The sequence below is a fragment of the Rhinolophus hipposideros genome, assembly GCF_964194185.1.
Source record: "Rhinolophus hipposideros genome assembly, chromosome: 22".
Lineage (NCBI taxonomy): Eukaryota > Metazoa > Chordata > Mammalia > Chiroptera > Rhinolophidae > Rhinolophus > Rhinolophus hipposideros.
Genome location: NC_138068.1, coordinates 18,099,282 through 18,117,693, shown reverse-complemented (window position 1 = coordinate 18,117,693; position 18,412 = coordinate 18,099,282). Strand labels below are relative to the sequence as shown.

The following is an 18,412-nucleotide window of genomic DNA, read 5'->3' as shown; positions in this document are numbered from 1 at the left end:
TAAAATGCATAACCTCTCTAGGTCTTATTTTCTCTCATCTGTAAAATGGGGAGAATAATTTACTCTAAAAGTGGTCATGAATATTGAGAAAGAGTACGAGATCAGACAATTAAGTTCATGACCTCATCCTAGAAAAAGTGCTACACACCTCATTGCTGAATATCACTATGGTCACCTTTGAAGTACTCCCCTTGGGAAGCTATGCACTGATGCCAGTGCCTAGTCCACCCTTCAAAGCAATGTTGGAACTCTTTTTCTGGAATGGCCACCAGAGCTATCGTCGTATTACCCTTGATGGCCTGAATGTCATCAAAATGTCTTCCTTTCAATATTTCCTTTATCTTCGGGTAAAGAAAGAAGTCATCGGGGGCCAGATCAGGTGAGTAGGGCGGGTGTTCCAATACAGTTATTTGTTTATTGGCTAAAAACGCCCTCACAGACGATGCCATGTGAGCTGGTGCATTGTCATGATGCAAGAGCCATGAATTGTTGGCAAAAAGTTCAGGTCGTCTCACTTTTCCACGCAGCCTTTTCAGCACTTCCAAGCAGTAAACTTGGTTAACTGTTTGTCCAGTTGGTACAAATGTACAATGAATAATCCCTCTGGTAGCAAAAAAGGTTAGCAACATCATTGCAACAAGTTTGCAAACTTAATTGTCAGACCTCCTATGTGAAGCACCTGGCAAAGTAATCTGCAAGGTTAAATGCTTTTTCCCTCTTAATAAAGATGTGTTGGTAAAGGCACATAGATCTCTCAGGCCCTTAGTTCTTTATTTGTACGACTATAAAATGGTTGCACTGGGTGTATTGGAAAGATTAGCTTGTGAAGGAAGGATGATGGCAAAGTGCTTCATAGGTTTGCCATTTGGTGATTATATCCTGTTAGTAAAACAGAGCATGGAATTGTCCTTCGCAAACGCAGTGTGTTTTTCAGGATTAGCCAGGTTTTTTCCTCCCTTCCCGATTATGAGTCTGATCCTGCTAGAATGTGATCTTGAAGCATTTTCACAGAGGTGACTGCGTGTTTTCCGAGTAGTTTTTGTGTGTGCCCGATTACAGAATGGCTTTGTTCCTTAGTCTCAAGCTAGAAATGAAAGAACCCTATTAGTGCATCACTGAAATTCCTTCTGTCCTTCACTCTGCCGTGTTACTGACTGGCTGTTGGAAGAAGAGGTAAGTCAGACTTCAAGAAAATGAGCATACAGCCTCCTTGGGTCCGCAGGCAGGTTTTCTGGTTTCTGTGGAAATCAGTTTGAAGCCCTGGAGTTTGGAGGAAGAGTGGGTAGAGCTCAAGAGTTGGAGAGGCTGCAGCAGTTGAAAGGACTTTGTGCTCAATGTGGGAAACATAGGAGGGGGAGACCGTGGCTGTTTGAGGAGTGCAGGACTGGTGAATAAGGGGGAAGCAGTGAAGAGGAGGCTTTAGATCATTCCCCGAATACCCTGGGAACAGGCTTTTCTTTTTTATTCTAAGTTGAATGTCTCATCTAAAGCAGGCATCCAGGGATGCCTGTTGGAGGCGTGTAGAAACACCTCCCTTGCTTTGGGTCTGTGAGAATTGGCTCTTCTGTGCCAAGGCAGGCTGATACTTGGAAAGTGGGAAATCGGAATAGTGCTAAAATCACTGACGCGGGGGAGAATGTGGGAAAATACTGGCATTTGTGGGTAACTTTGGGTGTTTCCAAATCCAGACAGTACTTACTGTGTCATGCTGTGCTTCTTCAGCTTTTTAGGACTATTTGAGAATACAGTAAAGCTAATCATTGAAAAGACCTTTAAAAAAATAAAAATCACAGCACTGACATTCAGGGTGATTGTCTCATTTTAAGATCTAAAGATTTTTTAGGGTTTTTATTGTTGGATGTGGGTAGCGAGAGGAATGGTATATAATGTGCTTTTCAAACCCCAAGAAAGAGCTTCTAGGCCACAGAATCGGTTTAAATTCACTGAGATGAAATACTCCTAAAAGTGATATGTGGTAGGAAAGTAAACTAACCAGCCACAGCCGACGTACAGTTGTCTTCATCAAAGGGGCTCAGTAGAGGCATCTGTCTGGTGGTCAGAAACCCTGCGTCTGGGTTGTCTCTTGCCAGTTCTTCAGAATACTGCCAGGCATGGGTGCTGGTAATATGCTTATTGGTAGGGATGCAGAAATAAAAAAGACGTGCTGAAACTGCAGGCATTTCTTTTTGCCATTACAATAGGTTGGGGGTTAATGAAAAAAAAAGCTCTATCAGTCCTTCCAGCCAGGTTCTCCAGAATATAATGGAAAAATGAGACCCTTTGAGACAGTGCAGTAAAAGCAAAGTAATGTGTCTTTTTGCCAGCAGTTACACCTGGTTCCAGGACTTTCCCTACTGGGATGTGTGGCTGGTCCAAAAATGAGTGAGACTGTACACTCAGCTTTCTTGGGGTAAATGCCTGAGCTCTCAGGATGCACAGTCTCTCTAGAAAAGAATGTTGCTGGATGAGTGAATCAGTTAGGAATTGCCGCCGATGGCTAGTAATAGAGACTGGAAACAATGGTGATTTAAACAAAATAGAACACATAGAGTTTTATTTCCCTCACACTTAAAACAAGTCCAGAGGTCAGCAGGACTGGACTGGCAGCTCACAGTGTCAGCAGCAGCCCAGGCTCCTCCTGTCCTTTTATTCCGCTACCCTTATCATGGAACCAGAGATGTTTGTTCTCCTATTAATGTACCCCAAGCACCTATAAAAGTGCCTAGCTTCAATTTTCAAGATTGCCTCATGGTCTCAGATGGCTACTAGAGTTCCAGTTATTATGTCTAGATTCCAAACAGCAAGAAAGCAAAAAGGGAAGGAGGCGGAGCAGAGGGGACATGCTCTCCCGGAAGTCCCAAATACCAGTTCATCTTAAGTCTCTGAGCGGAAGATAGTCACATGGCCACACCTAGGTGTAGGTCATACCTATAAGGGAAGCTGCCGTTTGTTGTTCGTGTTTTGGTTTGTTCTTTTAAAGCTGGGCACATTACCAAGTAAATATGGGATCTTTTAGTGAGAAATAAGAAAGAGGAGAGATTGGGTGGGCAACTGGCATTCTCATCTAGTCAGGATGCTGCCACTTGGCGTAGAACATCTCTCTCGGGCAGAGTTTGGCCAGGCCTTCTCAAAGCTCCGGAAGTCACCGCTGCCCACTAATTCGTCATGGCACTTCCCAGAACCAGCATCATCCCCCAGTCCACACTGGAGGGATGGGGTTGGTTTCGCTGACAAAGCACATTGTAGGAGGCATAGGAAACTATAGATCGGAGTCCTTTTCCACTGGAGATACTTGTGTACGCCCGTGGCGGGTACTTAAAGCTTCCTGGAGCTCTCCTTCAACCCATCTGAGATATGGGCCTGCATGTGAACACTTGACCTGGGGAACTGCGTGCTTCTAGCGCAAGCCCTGGGAGGGAATGTTAGATGCCACGTCAGCCGTTCTGTTCTTTGCTCTCTGAGTCCTTGGAGAATATTTGTGTAGCAGAAAAAAAAGCTTGTCTTGAGCACGCATATCCCTTTCTTGCTGTGAGGCACATTTCCCCACAAATACAGGGCTGTAAACTAGTTAAGAGAGTGCTTAAACACTTTTGAAAATCCCTAGTGCTGCTGGAACTCTGAAAGGAGGGAGAGAAATCCCATGGGAACTGAAAATAAGTCAGCCAAAAGCAACACCTTCATATTGCTTCGCATCCAGCAGGTACTTAAGACAGTTTGTGGAATCTCATTGCAACTGAAAATTGAGAACACTGAATTAATTTTGGCTATATTTCAGGTTAAATGGGTTTCAGTGCGCCTATTTCAGTGGAAAATACATTCAAAATTTCAAACAACAGACATATTAAAACACTACTTTTTGAAAAAATAACCTTTAGGAATCTCATCATTTATATTCCAAGTTCACCTCTCTTACTTTTTTCCCTAGCCTTCTCCCTCCCAGCATTATCTGAAGAATAAAATGTAAATATACAAGAAAGTTGAAAGAACTGTGCAGCAAATGCCTGTGTGCCCACCACCTGGATTGTACACTTAACACTTTACTGTATTTGCTTTGTCCCTCTCCTTTCCATGTTGTTTTGTAACGCAGGAAGTAAGTTGCAGACATCAGTACTCTTCACCCTTAGACACTTCAGCATGAATATCATTAAACTAGAGTTCAATTTTTAAAAAATAAAATTGTATAGAGTGAAATGCTCTGATCTTAAGCACACCATTTGAAGACTTCGGACAAACACACGCTCTGTCAAGGTACAGAACACTGCCCCCACCCAGAAAGTTACTCTCACGCGCTTCCCTAGTCAGTCCATTCCCCCACTTCACAAAGGTGTCCACTGTTCCGAGTTTTTCACCCAAGGGTAAGCTGGCCTTGTCTAGAACCTTGTAGTAGTGGACTCGTACAGTGTATGCTCTTTGAGAGGAAAGCTTTCACTCAGGATTCTGTCTTGGAGATTCCTCCATTTTGTTGTATGTATCAGTAGTTTGTTCCTTTTCATTGCTGAGTGGTATTCCATTGTGTGGATACACTTTTCCTGTTGACACACTGTTTTAAGTTTTGGCCATTACGAATACAGCTGCTATAAACATTCTTGTTCATGTTTGTAGTCATGTGTCACCCTTATCCCTTAAGTAAATATCCAGGAGTGGGATTGCTGGGTCATTTAGTAGTTGTTCACATCTTTTTCCAATTACAAGAATCTTATCATTGAATTGGGAGAGGACCTTATCAATCATCCAGACCACTTCTGTTTTGTTGTCCACGAGGATTTTGAGACCCAGGGGAGGTGGTGAAGAGACAGATTCAGTCACGGAGTCACAGATTTTTCTCAAAGTTGAACTCTACTCTGCTATTCTTTATGTCCTATTTCCATTTTTTCCCCTGAGAAAGGGGCAGGGAAACTGGGCTTCCTTCTGAAAGATCGTTAACTATTTCAGTTTTTGCTTAGGGAGAATTTACTGTTACATATACCCAACTGCAATATATTGTTGCATGTGTCTCTGTCATATTCTGAATCTGGTTCTGCTTCCCCGGTATACATTTCTATAAATCTCCCAGGATAATCTTTCTGGAACACAAATCTGAACGTGCTGCTTATTCCCTGGTTATTCTAGCCTATAGATCCTGCAGGATAAAGTCCAGACCCTTTAGTTAAGTGTGCGAGGTTCTTACTTACTTCCACCCCCATCCCTGCTGTTCTTCCATCACATCACCCCCACCCCGAGCCTTTCCTAGGCTGTGCTCCTCCCTAGCTCCACGCCTTTAAAACTTGTGTTTTGTGTAGAATGCCGTTCCCACTTTGTCTCTCCGATCAATCCCTCCTCATTATTCGGAATTGGGCTTATCCAGACCCTCTCGGGAGTCAGTTATTCACACGCACACACACGCACGCACGCACACACTTCCCACAGCGAACTTACCGTGATGTTTGTTAGGGTGTCAAATTTAGTATTGATTGAACTGGCACAGGACTGGATACTGAAAGTATAGATGAGTCAACTGTGCGCTGCCCGAGGAGCTTACCATCTGTGGGGAGATTCGTATAGCAGAGTGGTGTCAGGACTGCGTCACAGTACACATGGCGAGCACTTAGGACACCTCGCCTCCCCGCAGCCTTCTGGTATTCTGAAAACGTCATCAAGTGAAACTATCTCAAGGTTTTATTTACAGGGCTAGTGAGGTTGAATGCTTTCTTTCAAATGCTTATTGGGTGTTTAACTCTTGAGGAAAATAATCAAGTTTTATTATAATGAAACTAACTAGGTCACTGTTTAGCTGTGAAACCTTGGGAGGCAAATTTCTTTTCCTGGCTGAATCTCTAGTGTCTTATCTGTAACATCGGGAGAATAATAAATCATGTTCATAGGATTGTTGTGAGAATTAAAAGGAGTAATATGTGTAAAGCACACATAGGCTCATAGTAGGTTGACAGTACATGTTGTGTCTTTAAGGTCCCAGTCTTGAATCCAGTGCCTGCTGCATATTCAGGATTCAGTAAATGTTTGGGAAGAAGAGAGAGAGATGTAGTTTGTGTATGTGTTAAAAGGGCCTATATATAGATGGTCGCACAGATCCATCTGTTTTTGAAGAGTGTTTGATTGGACTTGCATCAATATTCAACTGGAGTGGCCGAGCGCGCACACGTGACTCTTCTTGGGTTACCACATTCCCTCCTAGGCAGATGTCCATTATAATGAAATGTAAAAAGGGGGAAAAATAATAATAAAGGCAGAGGAGTGTAATGTTATGGCTTGATTTGACAGGGCCTCCTGCTACGTCAGCTGCCAGCGCCAGGCATGGAACAGATTAATCTGTATTCCAACACACCACCACTGAAGTCAAGATCGATCTAATTAGAGTATTTTAAACAGCCTGTTTGCATGTAGAATCTTACAGAAAGCAGGATGTCTGTCCATCTGGGGGAGCTCAGGGCAGGGTGGAGGTGGGTAGCCAGGTTCAGCAAGAAAAGAGATGGTTTTAATTTTAGAAATGAGAGAAGAACACTTCTGTACGATTTTCTTAAAACAATAGAGCTGATGGCCTCAGATGGTCCTTGGAAACAAAGACAGCTCTGCAGCACAGCCTTGAATTTTAAAGTAGCCTTGCAAGACCTTGCCAAGGCATGGGTGGGCCCGATGGTTGAAGTGCAGGGACCATTTCCACCCTGAGAACGCCAGCTGACCCATATTGTTCTTAACCATTTGGGCTGCAGGAAGTCCGCTGCAGTGTCTGAAGCTGGCTGGGCAGAGTGGCCCTGAATTCATCCGCCAGCCAGCCAGGCTGGGCCGATATTTAAATGCCATCAGGATGTTGGTTAGGGGCCAGTGTCCGTAGTCCAGCATTTATATTTATCCCTGATCTGCGCCCCTCGCCCACCTTCCCAAGCTCATTACCTTTCATCCTCCCTCCCCCCACCACACCGATCTCTTCCCAGTTCTTTGTTCATACCCTATGCATTCCTACTTAATGCCTTTGCTTCATGTTTGTCCACCTACATGGAATATCCTCATTCCCATTGCCCCTTCTCCCTTCAAGGCTCTTCTCTTGCCTCTTCTTCAAGGCTCAGCTCAAGCGCCACATTGCCGACCGGTCTTCCCAGACCCCCTGCCAGGGAGAGTTTTCCTCTATCAGTAGGGTCTGGCCCTTTCCCATTCACTGTCACTTTCTGTCAAGTAATTTTAGACATAATACCCTGTTTCCCGGAAAATAAGACCTAGCCAGACAATCAGCTCTAATGCGTCTTTTGAAGCAAAAATTAATAGACGACCCTGTGTTACATTACAGTATAGTAATAGTATAGTATAGTATAGTATAGTATAGTATAGTATAGTATAGTATAGTATAGTATAGTAAAGACCTGGTCTTACATTATAGTAAAATAAGACTGGGTCTTCTAGATTAATGTTTGCTCCAAAAGACACATTAGAGCTGATTGTCCAGTTAGGTCTGATTTTCGGGGAAACAGGGTAGACCTCAGGCACCTGGAGGGCAGGAGCAGTGTCTGATTGTCTCTGTCGGCAAACACTGTTATCTTATACACTGTAGGATTCCATTTTGTGATAAAGGAATGAATCAGTGTCAGAGATCCCCAGGGGCCTTCTCCTGTGGCTCAGCTCAGCTTGACTGTGTCTCCTCTTCCTGTCTGGTCAGTGTAATCTCCTGCTACCTCATGGGACCAAAACTTCAACAGAGACGTAAGCAAGATACCTCTGAAATGTGGAGGCGCTGCACTTGGCACAGAAGGTTGAGGAAGTCACATTGGGGATTGTTCCGCGCCTCCCATCCCACTACCCGCCTGGGGAGACTTGTTAATACAATAGTATTACATTTATCCCAGAGACTAGGAATACAGTACAGGTCTGTGCCTCAAGAATTAAATGTGCCCATAGAACCCAAAATCCTGGCTCCTATCTGCCAACTTTACCGCCGAAAACTTGGAGCCAAGAGCTCCCAGCCACTCCCTTGCCAGCGCCACACGTCCAGCTTTGCCTCCCTCCCAGAAGTCTTTGAGAAAAGTGTTTGCCTTTTCTCTCCATTCCGACTTCCTGATTTCCAATCTGTATAGCCTCCCCTACCCATTCCCTCCTCTTTCCTACCCCACCCCCGACTGAATTAGGGGCCCTTCACACGTGTGCTGGGCAGATTGTGTGTGTGCCAGCTACTGTGTGCTCCGTTGTAGCTGTTTTATTTCTGAGCCGCATTCATAAGACAAGTTCTCGAAAGTGGACTATCTCCTTTCGTCTCTAGAGTCCTCATATTTGGTACATTGCCTGTATATAGAAGGTACTCAGAAGTTTGAGTGAAGGGATCGTTGGTGTATGTACCATTCCATGCCCTGTAATTAATTGCCCTGTGGTTATAAAATTCATGAAGGAGAAGGTATTTTTTAATTCCTCTCCACATCACGTGTGTGCTTGCAGTGCAGCAAGATTGGCAGATGATTACCGTGGCCAAGTACATTTATTTTTATTAAAGGGTAAGACCATCTTTGCTTGGATGTGCCGTGTCCTTCAGCCTACCACTAAGTAGCTACTACCCACCCCAGAGCTGTCTGCAGCTCTCCCAGAATCTTATATTGGTTTTATAGCCGGCCACACATAAGCATGTCATTTTAATTGATTATGGGATTCAGGAGTCTGAGTGAAGTTGGCCTTGCTCCATTTTAGGGTTAGAACAAATTTTGAGTTATAGAAAATAGGCCTACCGGCTAAGAAAGTAAAGCAGTCTAAATTCCTGTATTTCTCAGGAGGGGCAAGTTAGAAGGACCCTGGCAGACTGAAACGGGTCCAGTGGTGGACATGCAGCCAGTATGCAATATGGAAGGAGCTGGTGATGGTGATCTATGGCAGGTACATGAGTGAGAGAATCTGGTATAATGCTCTTTTTCAGTACAGATCTCACCCTAATGTCTGTTGAGTGCCTACTACGCACATAACCTCGTTTGATACAATGGATTTAACCAGATGGAAGCCATAGCCCCCTTTTACAAATAAGAAAACAAAGACTCCGAGATTAAACATGGTTTCGTTTAACCCGCTATCGAGTGCCACGGGCAAGATTTGAATCCAAATCTGTCTAATCCTAATGCCCTGCATAAGGCTGATTAATTCACTTGTTGGAGCCCATCCTGGGAGTTAATCTTCTCACGGTACCCTCATGTTTTTCTCAGCGATGGGACACTGATAGGCTTAGTTGTAAACAGGCCTGGCCAATCTGTGCATAAATCACTCTCCTCACAGAGAGAGGTGATGTTAACCTATTAGAATTTGGACCATACTTTTTAAAGAATGCACATGGGAAATGCTAGTCCATCCCATTCTTTACAAAAATGATGTACACAGAAGCTAGTTGGAGTGACTGCCACAGTCTGATTGATTGTGCCCTTCTGGAAAGACCTCCAATCTGGGTGTACTAGATGGTGGGTTCTTATCCAAGGAGCCACACCTAAGAGATGGCAATACTCTGAAACTTCATGGAAATGTTACATTTGTGTATATACAGAGGGTGCCAAAAAATGTATACACATTTTAAGAAAGGAAAAATCTATTAAAATCATGCTGATGGTAATTACCTTGAGCACCTCTTGTAATTGCAGAAGTCAAATGTGACTTGTATTCATCTTTTGTTATCTGTATATATTGAGTTTTACAATTTTAATACAGTTTTTTCCTTTCTTAAAATGTGTATACATGTTTTTGGCACCCTCTGTATTTTGTAAGGGATGGCATGCATAAGGGTTGGTGAGATGCTCAAAAGTGTCTGTTGTGATTTAAATGTATATACGTATACACAGCAGATCTGGGTTGCAGTGGCCCATAAAGGTGCTTTTGACCCAAAGCAAATAACATCCCTTATCAGGGCTATTGTTTCTATACTCAAAACCCCAGAGGAGTTTAACACCAAAGATATCTAATTTTCCTTCCAGCTCTAAAATTACAGAACTTTTAACTCACCCTAAGGAATCACACTTTTAGCATATAATTAGGGGTCTAACCCAATGCTAACTGCCCTTGGGAGACCATGAAGAGATTTGAGCTGGGGGAAGAGTGGCCCAGACCATCCCCCTAGGCAGTTCCACTAATTAGTGTCTCAGGCAGCCAGTGGTCTGACTGTTGAGTAGGACACCTAGCAGGCAGGGACGCTCACTGGCCCAATTTCAATACTGGCGTGCTAATACTCTACTGAGACCCCTACTTCCCTACCTAGTGACTTTAAAATGGAAATTTTTGTGGCCTTCCCCTCTCTGGAGCCACGAGCACGTGTGTGTGTGTGTGTGTGTGTGTGTGAGTGTGTGTGTGTGTGTGTGTGTGTGTGTGTGTGTGTGTGTGTGTTGCTCTCCCTGGGTCCTGCCGTAGAGATTGTTCTCTGCAGTGGGAGCCACCGTATCCACCTCGTCTGTGGTGACAGCTCCATAGCCATCCTTCACCTCCATTTTCTCCTGTCGAAATGACAGAGCAGCTGAGCGGTGTTGGCCAGCAGATAAACTTGTTATCTCCCCTGCTCTCTGTGCCAGCAGCTCTCCCCATCTTTTGGTGCATGAAAAATTGACCCACCTTGGGCTGAAATTTATTCCTGGGGAAGCTACATTTATTAGTAGCTAATGAAACTCTGTGTGTGTGTGTGTGTGTGTGTGTGTGTGTGTGTGTGTGTAAAACTTGGGGTGGCTGAAGTGTTTTCCTATGAGGCAGTCACGAGTAACCTACAGCCTGCCCTGACACCCAGAGAGACAGATGGAAGGGACATAGGCAGCTTCGGGGCCCCTGAAATTGACAACCTGTCCTTTACTTAAAATCCCAAACAAATGGGTAAATGTCATTTGTTCTTAGTATGCTATTACAATTGATTAAGGTATTTCCTGCTTGCACCAGGTTGGGATGAGCTGTGGAAATGCATGCTAATATCATCTAGTGCCCCCCAAAAAGATGATTCTTCTGTGTATTTTCCTTTTTGAAAATTACAGCTCCTGATCCCCTCTCTGTGCCACCAGAACCCCAGCTCCTGTCTTGTTGAGGTATATAAAATACATTCTCTTGCAGCTCTTTCTCGTCCATCTTAATCAACTAGATTAAAAGGGAAAATGATTGAGAAGTTCTGTTTCAGTATTTGTGGAACTGCCTAAAACCCAAAGTCGCTTCTTTATTTGGACTCTGGTAGAAATCGCTCTGGAAAGAGTAATTCAGTAAAAGAGACAGAGGGTTTGCTGTTCACATCTTATTCCATATGGTCTTTTGCTGCATTTTCCTCATTAAAACTGCTGACTTTTTTTTAATTTACATAGTGCCTATCTTTTGGACACAATGAGTTCCACATGAAGCACACTTTCATACTTTGCGTGGTTTAGTTTCCAGTCTCTTTTATCTTACCTTTTATATGTGGGAAACATGTAACATAGTAGGAAAAGCTTACAGTTTGGAGTCAGACTCCTTGGGTTCAGATCTCAGCTCACACCACGTACTCAAGGACATGACCTAACATAAATTAATTAACCTGTCTGAGCCTTGAATTCTACATTTATAAAACAGAGATGAGAATAGTGTCTTTCTCAGAGCTTAGTAGTGAGGATTCAATGAGAAAATTGTGTACATACTCAAATAAACATACTGTCACAGATACACAGTAAACTGTACCCTACTTATCTTCAAATAGGAATTAGAAGCAGCTTACAGCAAAACAATATGGTGGTACTAAATATTAGATTTGAATAACAATTTGTCAAAAGACAAATATCAAATGGGGGGAAATATTTACAACATACATGACAAAAGGGTAATATTCTTAATTTATAAAGAGCTCATAGAAATCAAAATTGGGAAAGGATAAGGCCAGACAATTCACACAAAAAAAGCAATACAAATGGTTAGTAAACATCAGAAAAGGTGCTTCATCTTATTCATAACAAGAACAAAAACTTGCTAATCAAAAGAAGAAAATACCATTTTTTTATCTACCATGTTCTTGTAATTTCTAAGTTGGATAATACACAGTCTGAGAGAGGATATGGGAAAACAGATACTCTCATTTTATATACATATATACACACACACATACACACACATACACATATATATATACACACACACAAACACAGAGTGGAAGTATAATTGGTACAGCCTTTTCGGAAGACAATTTATTGGTGTCTTTCAACCTTTCTGTATGTAATTACCTTTTGACTCACCAATTCCACTGTTAGAAATTCGCCATAAGAATACACATGCCAAAGTTGCCAGACTGTGTGTACTTGAATGTTCACGCAACATTATTTCTAATAGCAAAAACACAACAACCAAAAACTGGAAACCACCTAAAATACTCATGGTTGGGGCACAAGTTAAATTACAATAAATAGGTTCAGTGGAATTCTACATAGCCATTTAAGAAAAAAAAATGAAGTGTGTGCTGATATGTATAGGTATGTATAGTAGAGAACATATGAAAAAAAAATATAGATTTATTTTCCTTTTCTGAAAATGTACAGGATATACTTTGTAGGGTTTTTTCCTTGAGAGAGAGGAATAGGGTAGTAAGAGAAGTATGGGAAAGACAAATATTAGTAGAAGCTCAACAAATATTTGTTGAGTACATTTGTACCTTTTTTAGTTTGGTGTCTCGGTATAGTTTGGTTTTTACCATGTGCTTCCATTGTTTTTATTTTGAAATCCATTGGTGGAGGATAGAGGGAATCAATAAGAAAACTATAAAAGAAATTGCTTCCTGTGGTTGAGCATAAACGTATCTTTGATTAAGTATCAAAGATACTTAGGAAGTATCTTTGAGCTTCCTAATAGCCGAGGCAAAGAGGGAACGCTGATAAGAAGCACAAAAAATTCATCAGGAAAGAGAAACATTTTCCTGATCTTGATCTCCCAAAGGATTGGCCTAAAGTCCTGTCTTGTCTCTCCCCAGCTTAAAATTCACAGGGAGATGGCTCCTCAGTACTTTTCTCCAGGGTTCAGCCATTGCCCACCTGACTGGCTTCGCTTCCCCCAAGTATATGTGACACTTTATCCAAATTGGCCATTGCATGTATTGTTCCTTCTGCCTGGAATGCTGTCTCCTCTTCTCTACTTTGTTGTCAGCCTTGGCTGTTTTTCTGTTTTTGTTTTTAAGATTTTCAGTTATTTGTTACCTCCAGTGGGAATCCTTCTAGGCCAGATATCCCTCCTCTGTGCCTACCTAAGTGAAGAAACGTGTCTTGCTGCACTGTAATTATTGTTTTGTTTTCCCCAATAAATAAGGAATACCTTAAGGTTAGGGATTCTACGTTGTTTGTTTGGGGGCCTTAACACTGAGCGCTGGCCAGGCACAGAGTTAAGTGGTCAGTGAATGATTGTGTGGCTGAGTCATCTGAAGTTAGAGTTCAACCTCTTTCACCAATTAGCTATGCGGACAAGTCACTTCTCTCTGGGCCTCGATATTTCCACCTCTACAGAGACTTGGCCCAGATAATCTATGAGAACTTTATTTATTTTTGTTCTTTCTCTGTGGTTGTCAAATTGCCCTATATACATGGAGGTTGTTACCAGGTGTCATGCTGAGTGATTTCAAAGTTTCAGAACTGAGCTTGTTAGAATTCACTGCATTTATTATGGCCTGTCCCACAGCTGTGCACCAGCTGAAGAGAGCAGAGCCATATCCAACCTGCTTGGCCCAAGACTGCAAAGCTGATCGTGTCCCCCATTCTTCCTTCCTCTCATCTTCTCTCCTTGACCTACACAGAGGTCAGAGGACTTTCCCTGACGTGTACCTCCAAACACGTCCCTTTCTGCTCCTGCTTTCTCACCCTGAGCTGAGCTGTCTTGAGTCTCTGTCCTTACCCCGAGTTCATGTTGTTTTTTACCTTCCTGTGAAAACAGGGCCTGTTCTGTCCACTCTCCACTTGCTTCCCTGACCCTATCCTTACTCCCTGTTCTCTGCTCCCTTCCTTTTGTCCAATATAGAGATTACCCCACCTCAATCCCAGCTTTATACAAAAGTTGAAAGAAAGATATTGCGGGTAATATCCTGGGGTCCTGAGAAGGTATAAAATACTTCTGTCCACATTTTAAGAAAAACTTTATACTTAAAAATTGAATCCACCACCCGGCATTCTCCCTCTCCCCCGCAACCCCCAGTGCCCAGGCGACCACCTCCCCATGGACTCCTGCCCGGCCCCTCTTCTGAGCTTTGCTGGGAACTCCTCCCTCCTGCCTGGCTGCCCCTTTTGGGGGGGGGGGGGCAGATCTGTCCCAGCCTCAATCACTAGGTTCTGTGATTTTCTGCTCATAATTTGTTGGCTCCCGTCCCTAGGCAGACCACCCTTTTTGTTCTGTGAGGTTCTTGGGTAGACTTTGGCTGGACCACCACCACCCCTCAGCCTTGTCTGAGGCCCCTGCAGGGAGAACAGAGCAGGGAGGGTCTTGCAGGAGGGTCTCTCCTGGAATTGTTACCAGACCTTACACTCAACACTCTGGAGGGGTGACTGTCCTGGCAAGAAAAAAAACCAAAAAAATTAATCCACCGATTAAAGAGATATTTTATTGAAACTGTTAGCCTAGGAAAAAGCCATCCACTTATTCTCAAATGCAAAAAATCTTCAAGGACCATTTTGTAACTGACAGTTTGAGAGCATATTAGCAATGCAAAGGTGATATTCCTCTGAAGCTGGGATAGGCGCTTATATACAGAAGGGTGGATGCCATTTGAAAGGTATCCAGAATTCAAGAGTGGTTTCTTTGTCCTGTTCCCACACCACCACACCACCACCACCACCGAAAACTTGTACTGAGAGCTGGCTTTCTTCCCATTCATTTAGCAAATATTTTCAAAACACCTACTATGTACAAGGCATTGTTTTGGGACCATAAATATAGCAGTGAACAAAGCAGACTAAAATCCCTGACTTCATGAAGTTTGTATTCTATTTGAAAGGAGGCGGTGAATAAAATAAATAAGTAAATACAGTGTTTTAGAAGATAATGCATGCTAAAGAGAAAACGGAAGCAGATAAGACATGGGACTAGACAGTGTTGGGGCATTTTTAAGTAGGGAGGTTAAGGAATGCCTCGTTGAGAAGATGACAGTTGAGTCAAACTAGACCTGAAGACTAAGCCGTGCACATCATCTGCTGAGGAGCGTTGCAGGCAGAGGGAATAACAAGTGCCGGGGCCCGGGAGCAGGAGCATGCCTGACACTAGCGAGGCACATTAGTCTCCGAGTTGGGGAGCCACTGGAGAGTTTTAAACGGAGGAATGATGGGATCTGACTTGAGGTTTCAACCGAAAGGATCATTCTGACTGCTCTATGGAGATTAGGCCAAAGAGGGCCAGGGTGGGAACGGAGAGACCCGGAAGCAGGCTGTCGAATGTTCCGGGAAGAGATGGAATCATGGTGCAGACCAGAGTAGCGGCCGTGGGGGCAGTACTAAGAAGAGATGGATGCTGGATAGAATTGGAAGGTAAAGCTTACAGCGTTTCCTGAGGGTCATGTGACAAAGAGAGACTCAAGGATGTCTTCACTGTTTTTCGTTTGAGAAACTGCAGAACCGGGTTGCCTTTAACTAGATGGAAAAGACAATGGGGAAGAGGTGTGAGGAGGAGGGTGAGGAGCTGGGTTTTGGATGTGTTGATGTAAAGGACCTGCGAGACCACCAAGTAGAGAGAGCAGAGAGACGGCCGGATGATGAGTCTGTGTTCAGAGAACAGGCCTGACCTACGAGTTTGGGAGGCATCAGCATGTAAATGGTTTTCAAAGCCAGAGGACGAGATGAGATCCCCGGGGAAGTGAATGGAGATAGAAAATAGTCTAAGGACTAAATAACTCCAACCTTAAGACATGGGGGAAATGAAGATGTGGGGAATGCTTCTGAAAGAGGTGAGGAAATGAAACAAACACAAAATTATATTTGTGCTACAGTAAGAATGCTTACTTGGTGGCTTTAATTAATAGTGATTTTTGAAAACTCAAGGTAACTTTGGCAGCGGAAGATGCCCTTCAGTCATTTTTCAAATAGAATATCTGTTGTCCACACCATGCGCATTTTATTTCAAAATAAACTTGACTCAGCCATTTCTCCATGAGTAGACTTCTGCCACCTCCCTTTCAAGGTCATTATTCTTGCTTTTAAAAAAATTCTTCATAAAGAAAAGAATCCCTTCACAACGGAAGCCTATAATATACCCTTCAATTACCCTCTTCTTCCCAGGGTGGAAGAAGAGGGTCTCATCATAAAAGCCTGTGAGTTGTGTGACCTCAAAAAGCATTGTTACCATTTTGAAGTACTTACTGTCCAGGGGCTTTAAACTTGAAGTGGGGGTTTTAGCTGTACCAGAATGTAAGTGATAGCACTGATGCCCTATCGTATTTCATACTTAATTCTGGCATATTTAGTTGGGAAAGTGATAAGGTAGTTTGAGAATGTGATAGAACATATCTTACTTGTTCATTATATGCTCATCTCATGGCCAATAGGAATCACACTCTGTCCACAGGTTGTTTCTGTAAATGGGGGGTTAGTTTGAGGTTCTGTTGTGGACAATAAAGATCAATTAATTCCGGGCAGAAAATTCTAACTTAGTTTTGATTCTAACTTAGTTTTGGTTCACCTGCTCGAGTTGTCCTAGAGGATATCATCCCTTTTAAATACATTCCTTGTGTAGTACGTGAAGATCAGTTTTCCAGTGACACAATTTAGGTTCTTGTCTTATTAATCAGGAGCAGCAGTCAGGGAAGGCCTACTTACTTCTCCTTCAACAGAACCAGACCAGGCTTGAACAGAGGTAATGATTACTGCTCTGATCACAGCATGTTCTCTTTTTTCTCCTTCCCAACCCAGAGCATGTCTGTTCAATCCTGGCTTCCCTCCTGCGGAACCTGAGAGGGCAGCAGCGAACCCGGCTTCTGAATAAATTCACGGAAAATGACAGTGAGAAGGTGGGTGCTTGTTGGGCTGTGAGAATGGGACCAGACTGGCAGGGAGAGAAGGGCTCTCGACCCCTCTCGATGCAGCCTGAGGGGGTGCTGGGTGAGAGCTCCTGCCCTAAAATATCTTCTCCGGCATCTGGGCCCCATTGCTGTGGCTCCCAAAGATTTGTCTGCTTCTTCTTCCTGTCCTCTCCAGATGCATTCCCCTGGGAGTAGGAGCACCTTGGAGTGGTATCAGCTAGCACGTGAAGGGGATTTTTAGACCCGAGGGAGTAGATTGTAATAGGATTGGGGGTGGTAGGGGTGGGGAGAGAGACAGCATAGTGGAGTGATTGAAAGCATCGGCTTTGGAGTCAGATGTCTGGATTTGAACCAGGTTTTGCTGCTTTCGAGATGTGTGCCACTCTGAACCTCGTTTTTCCTAGCTTTAAAATGGGAACACTGATGCCCATCTTGAAGAGTCAATGAGACGAAAAGCAAATGAAGTCTTACTAGGTGGTGGTGATAAAAATGAAGATGATGATAGGGAAATGGTAGAGCCTATCCCAGACGGGCTATGGAACATGGGACTGACCATGTAAATGAGATTAACTATTTTATATTATTATCTAACATGCCAATCCGTAAGATTTTTAACAGTAATAGAGCTACCATTTATCAAATGACTACTGTGGATTGGGTAATACAATATTATTCCCATTTACGGAGAAGGAAACTGAAGTTTAGAGACATTACACGGCTTGCCCAAGATCATAGCAGAAGTAAGCAGAGCTGGGATTTGAACCCAGGCTGCCTAAGTCCAGAAAGCCTGTGTATTTTATCACATATCACAAGTAGGTAATTCCAGATGAGTAAAAGTTAATGACCAAAGCCCCTCCCCTTTTAATTTACAGTAATTTCTTTTCTTCCTGTGTTCAACATAAGGCTGAAATTTTTTTCCTACTTTGGAGAGACATTAAGACTGTCTCTTTGAGCCTACCTCTAACCATTTTCTCCACTTTCATGAGCAGTGTAGCATGGTGAAAAGGCCACCAGATTAGGGCACAGAACAGCTGAGCAATCACGTCACCCTGGTGACATCATTTAACGTCTGTGCCTCAGTTTCCTCATCTTTAAAATCAGGGTTACAATCTCTCTTCTCTGCCTATCTTGTCAGGATTTTTTTTAAGGTTTAAGGAAATAATGGACGTGAAAATACGTAAGATCTTAGAGTCATCATTGTTTTCCAGAGAAGGTTTGAGCCCAGTCTTCCTGAACCATCAAATGCCATGTTGAAGCAACATCTGCTATAAACGCTATCAGCTCTTGGGTAAACACCAGCGTTGCCAAGAACGATGGTGGTGCCAAACTAGTAAAAAGATAGGTTAGAAGTCTAGGCTGGCTTCATGGTGTTTTTCAATACTTTGGAAGTCTAGGGGGAAAATGAAACTTTTTCAAACCTACTGAGTGTTCCTCAGGCCATGTTTGAAGCATGACTTACACTAAGTTTAAAACTGATTTTTAAGTTATTGCTGAGCA

The 18,412-nt window shown here is 43.2% G+C and overlaps 1 protein-coding gene across 1 annotated transcript in view; it reads left to right on the top strand.

The window, feature by feature from the left end:
• Positions 1 to 18,412, top strand: part of CTNNBL1 (catenin beta like 1) — a 144,195-nt gene that overhangs the window by 101,601 nt on the left and 24,182 nt on the right. Inside the window, exon 12 of the mRNA XM_081034290.1 lies at positions 16,806 to 16,903. Within this exon, the coding sequence (XP_080890416.1) occupies positions 16,806 to 16,903 (98 nt within the window). The remainder of the gene's footprint in view (positions 1 to 16,805; positions 16,904 to 18,412) is intronic.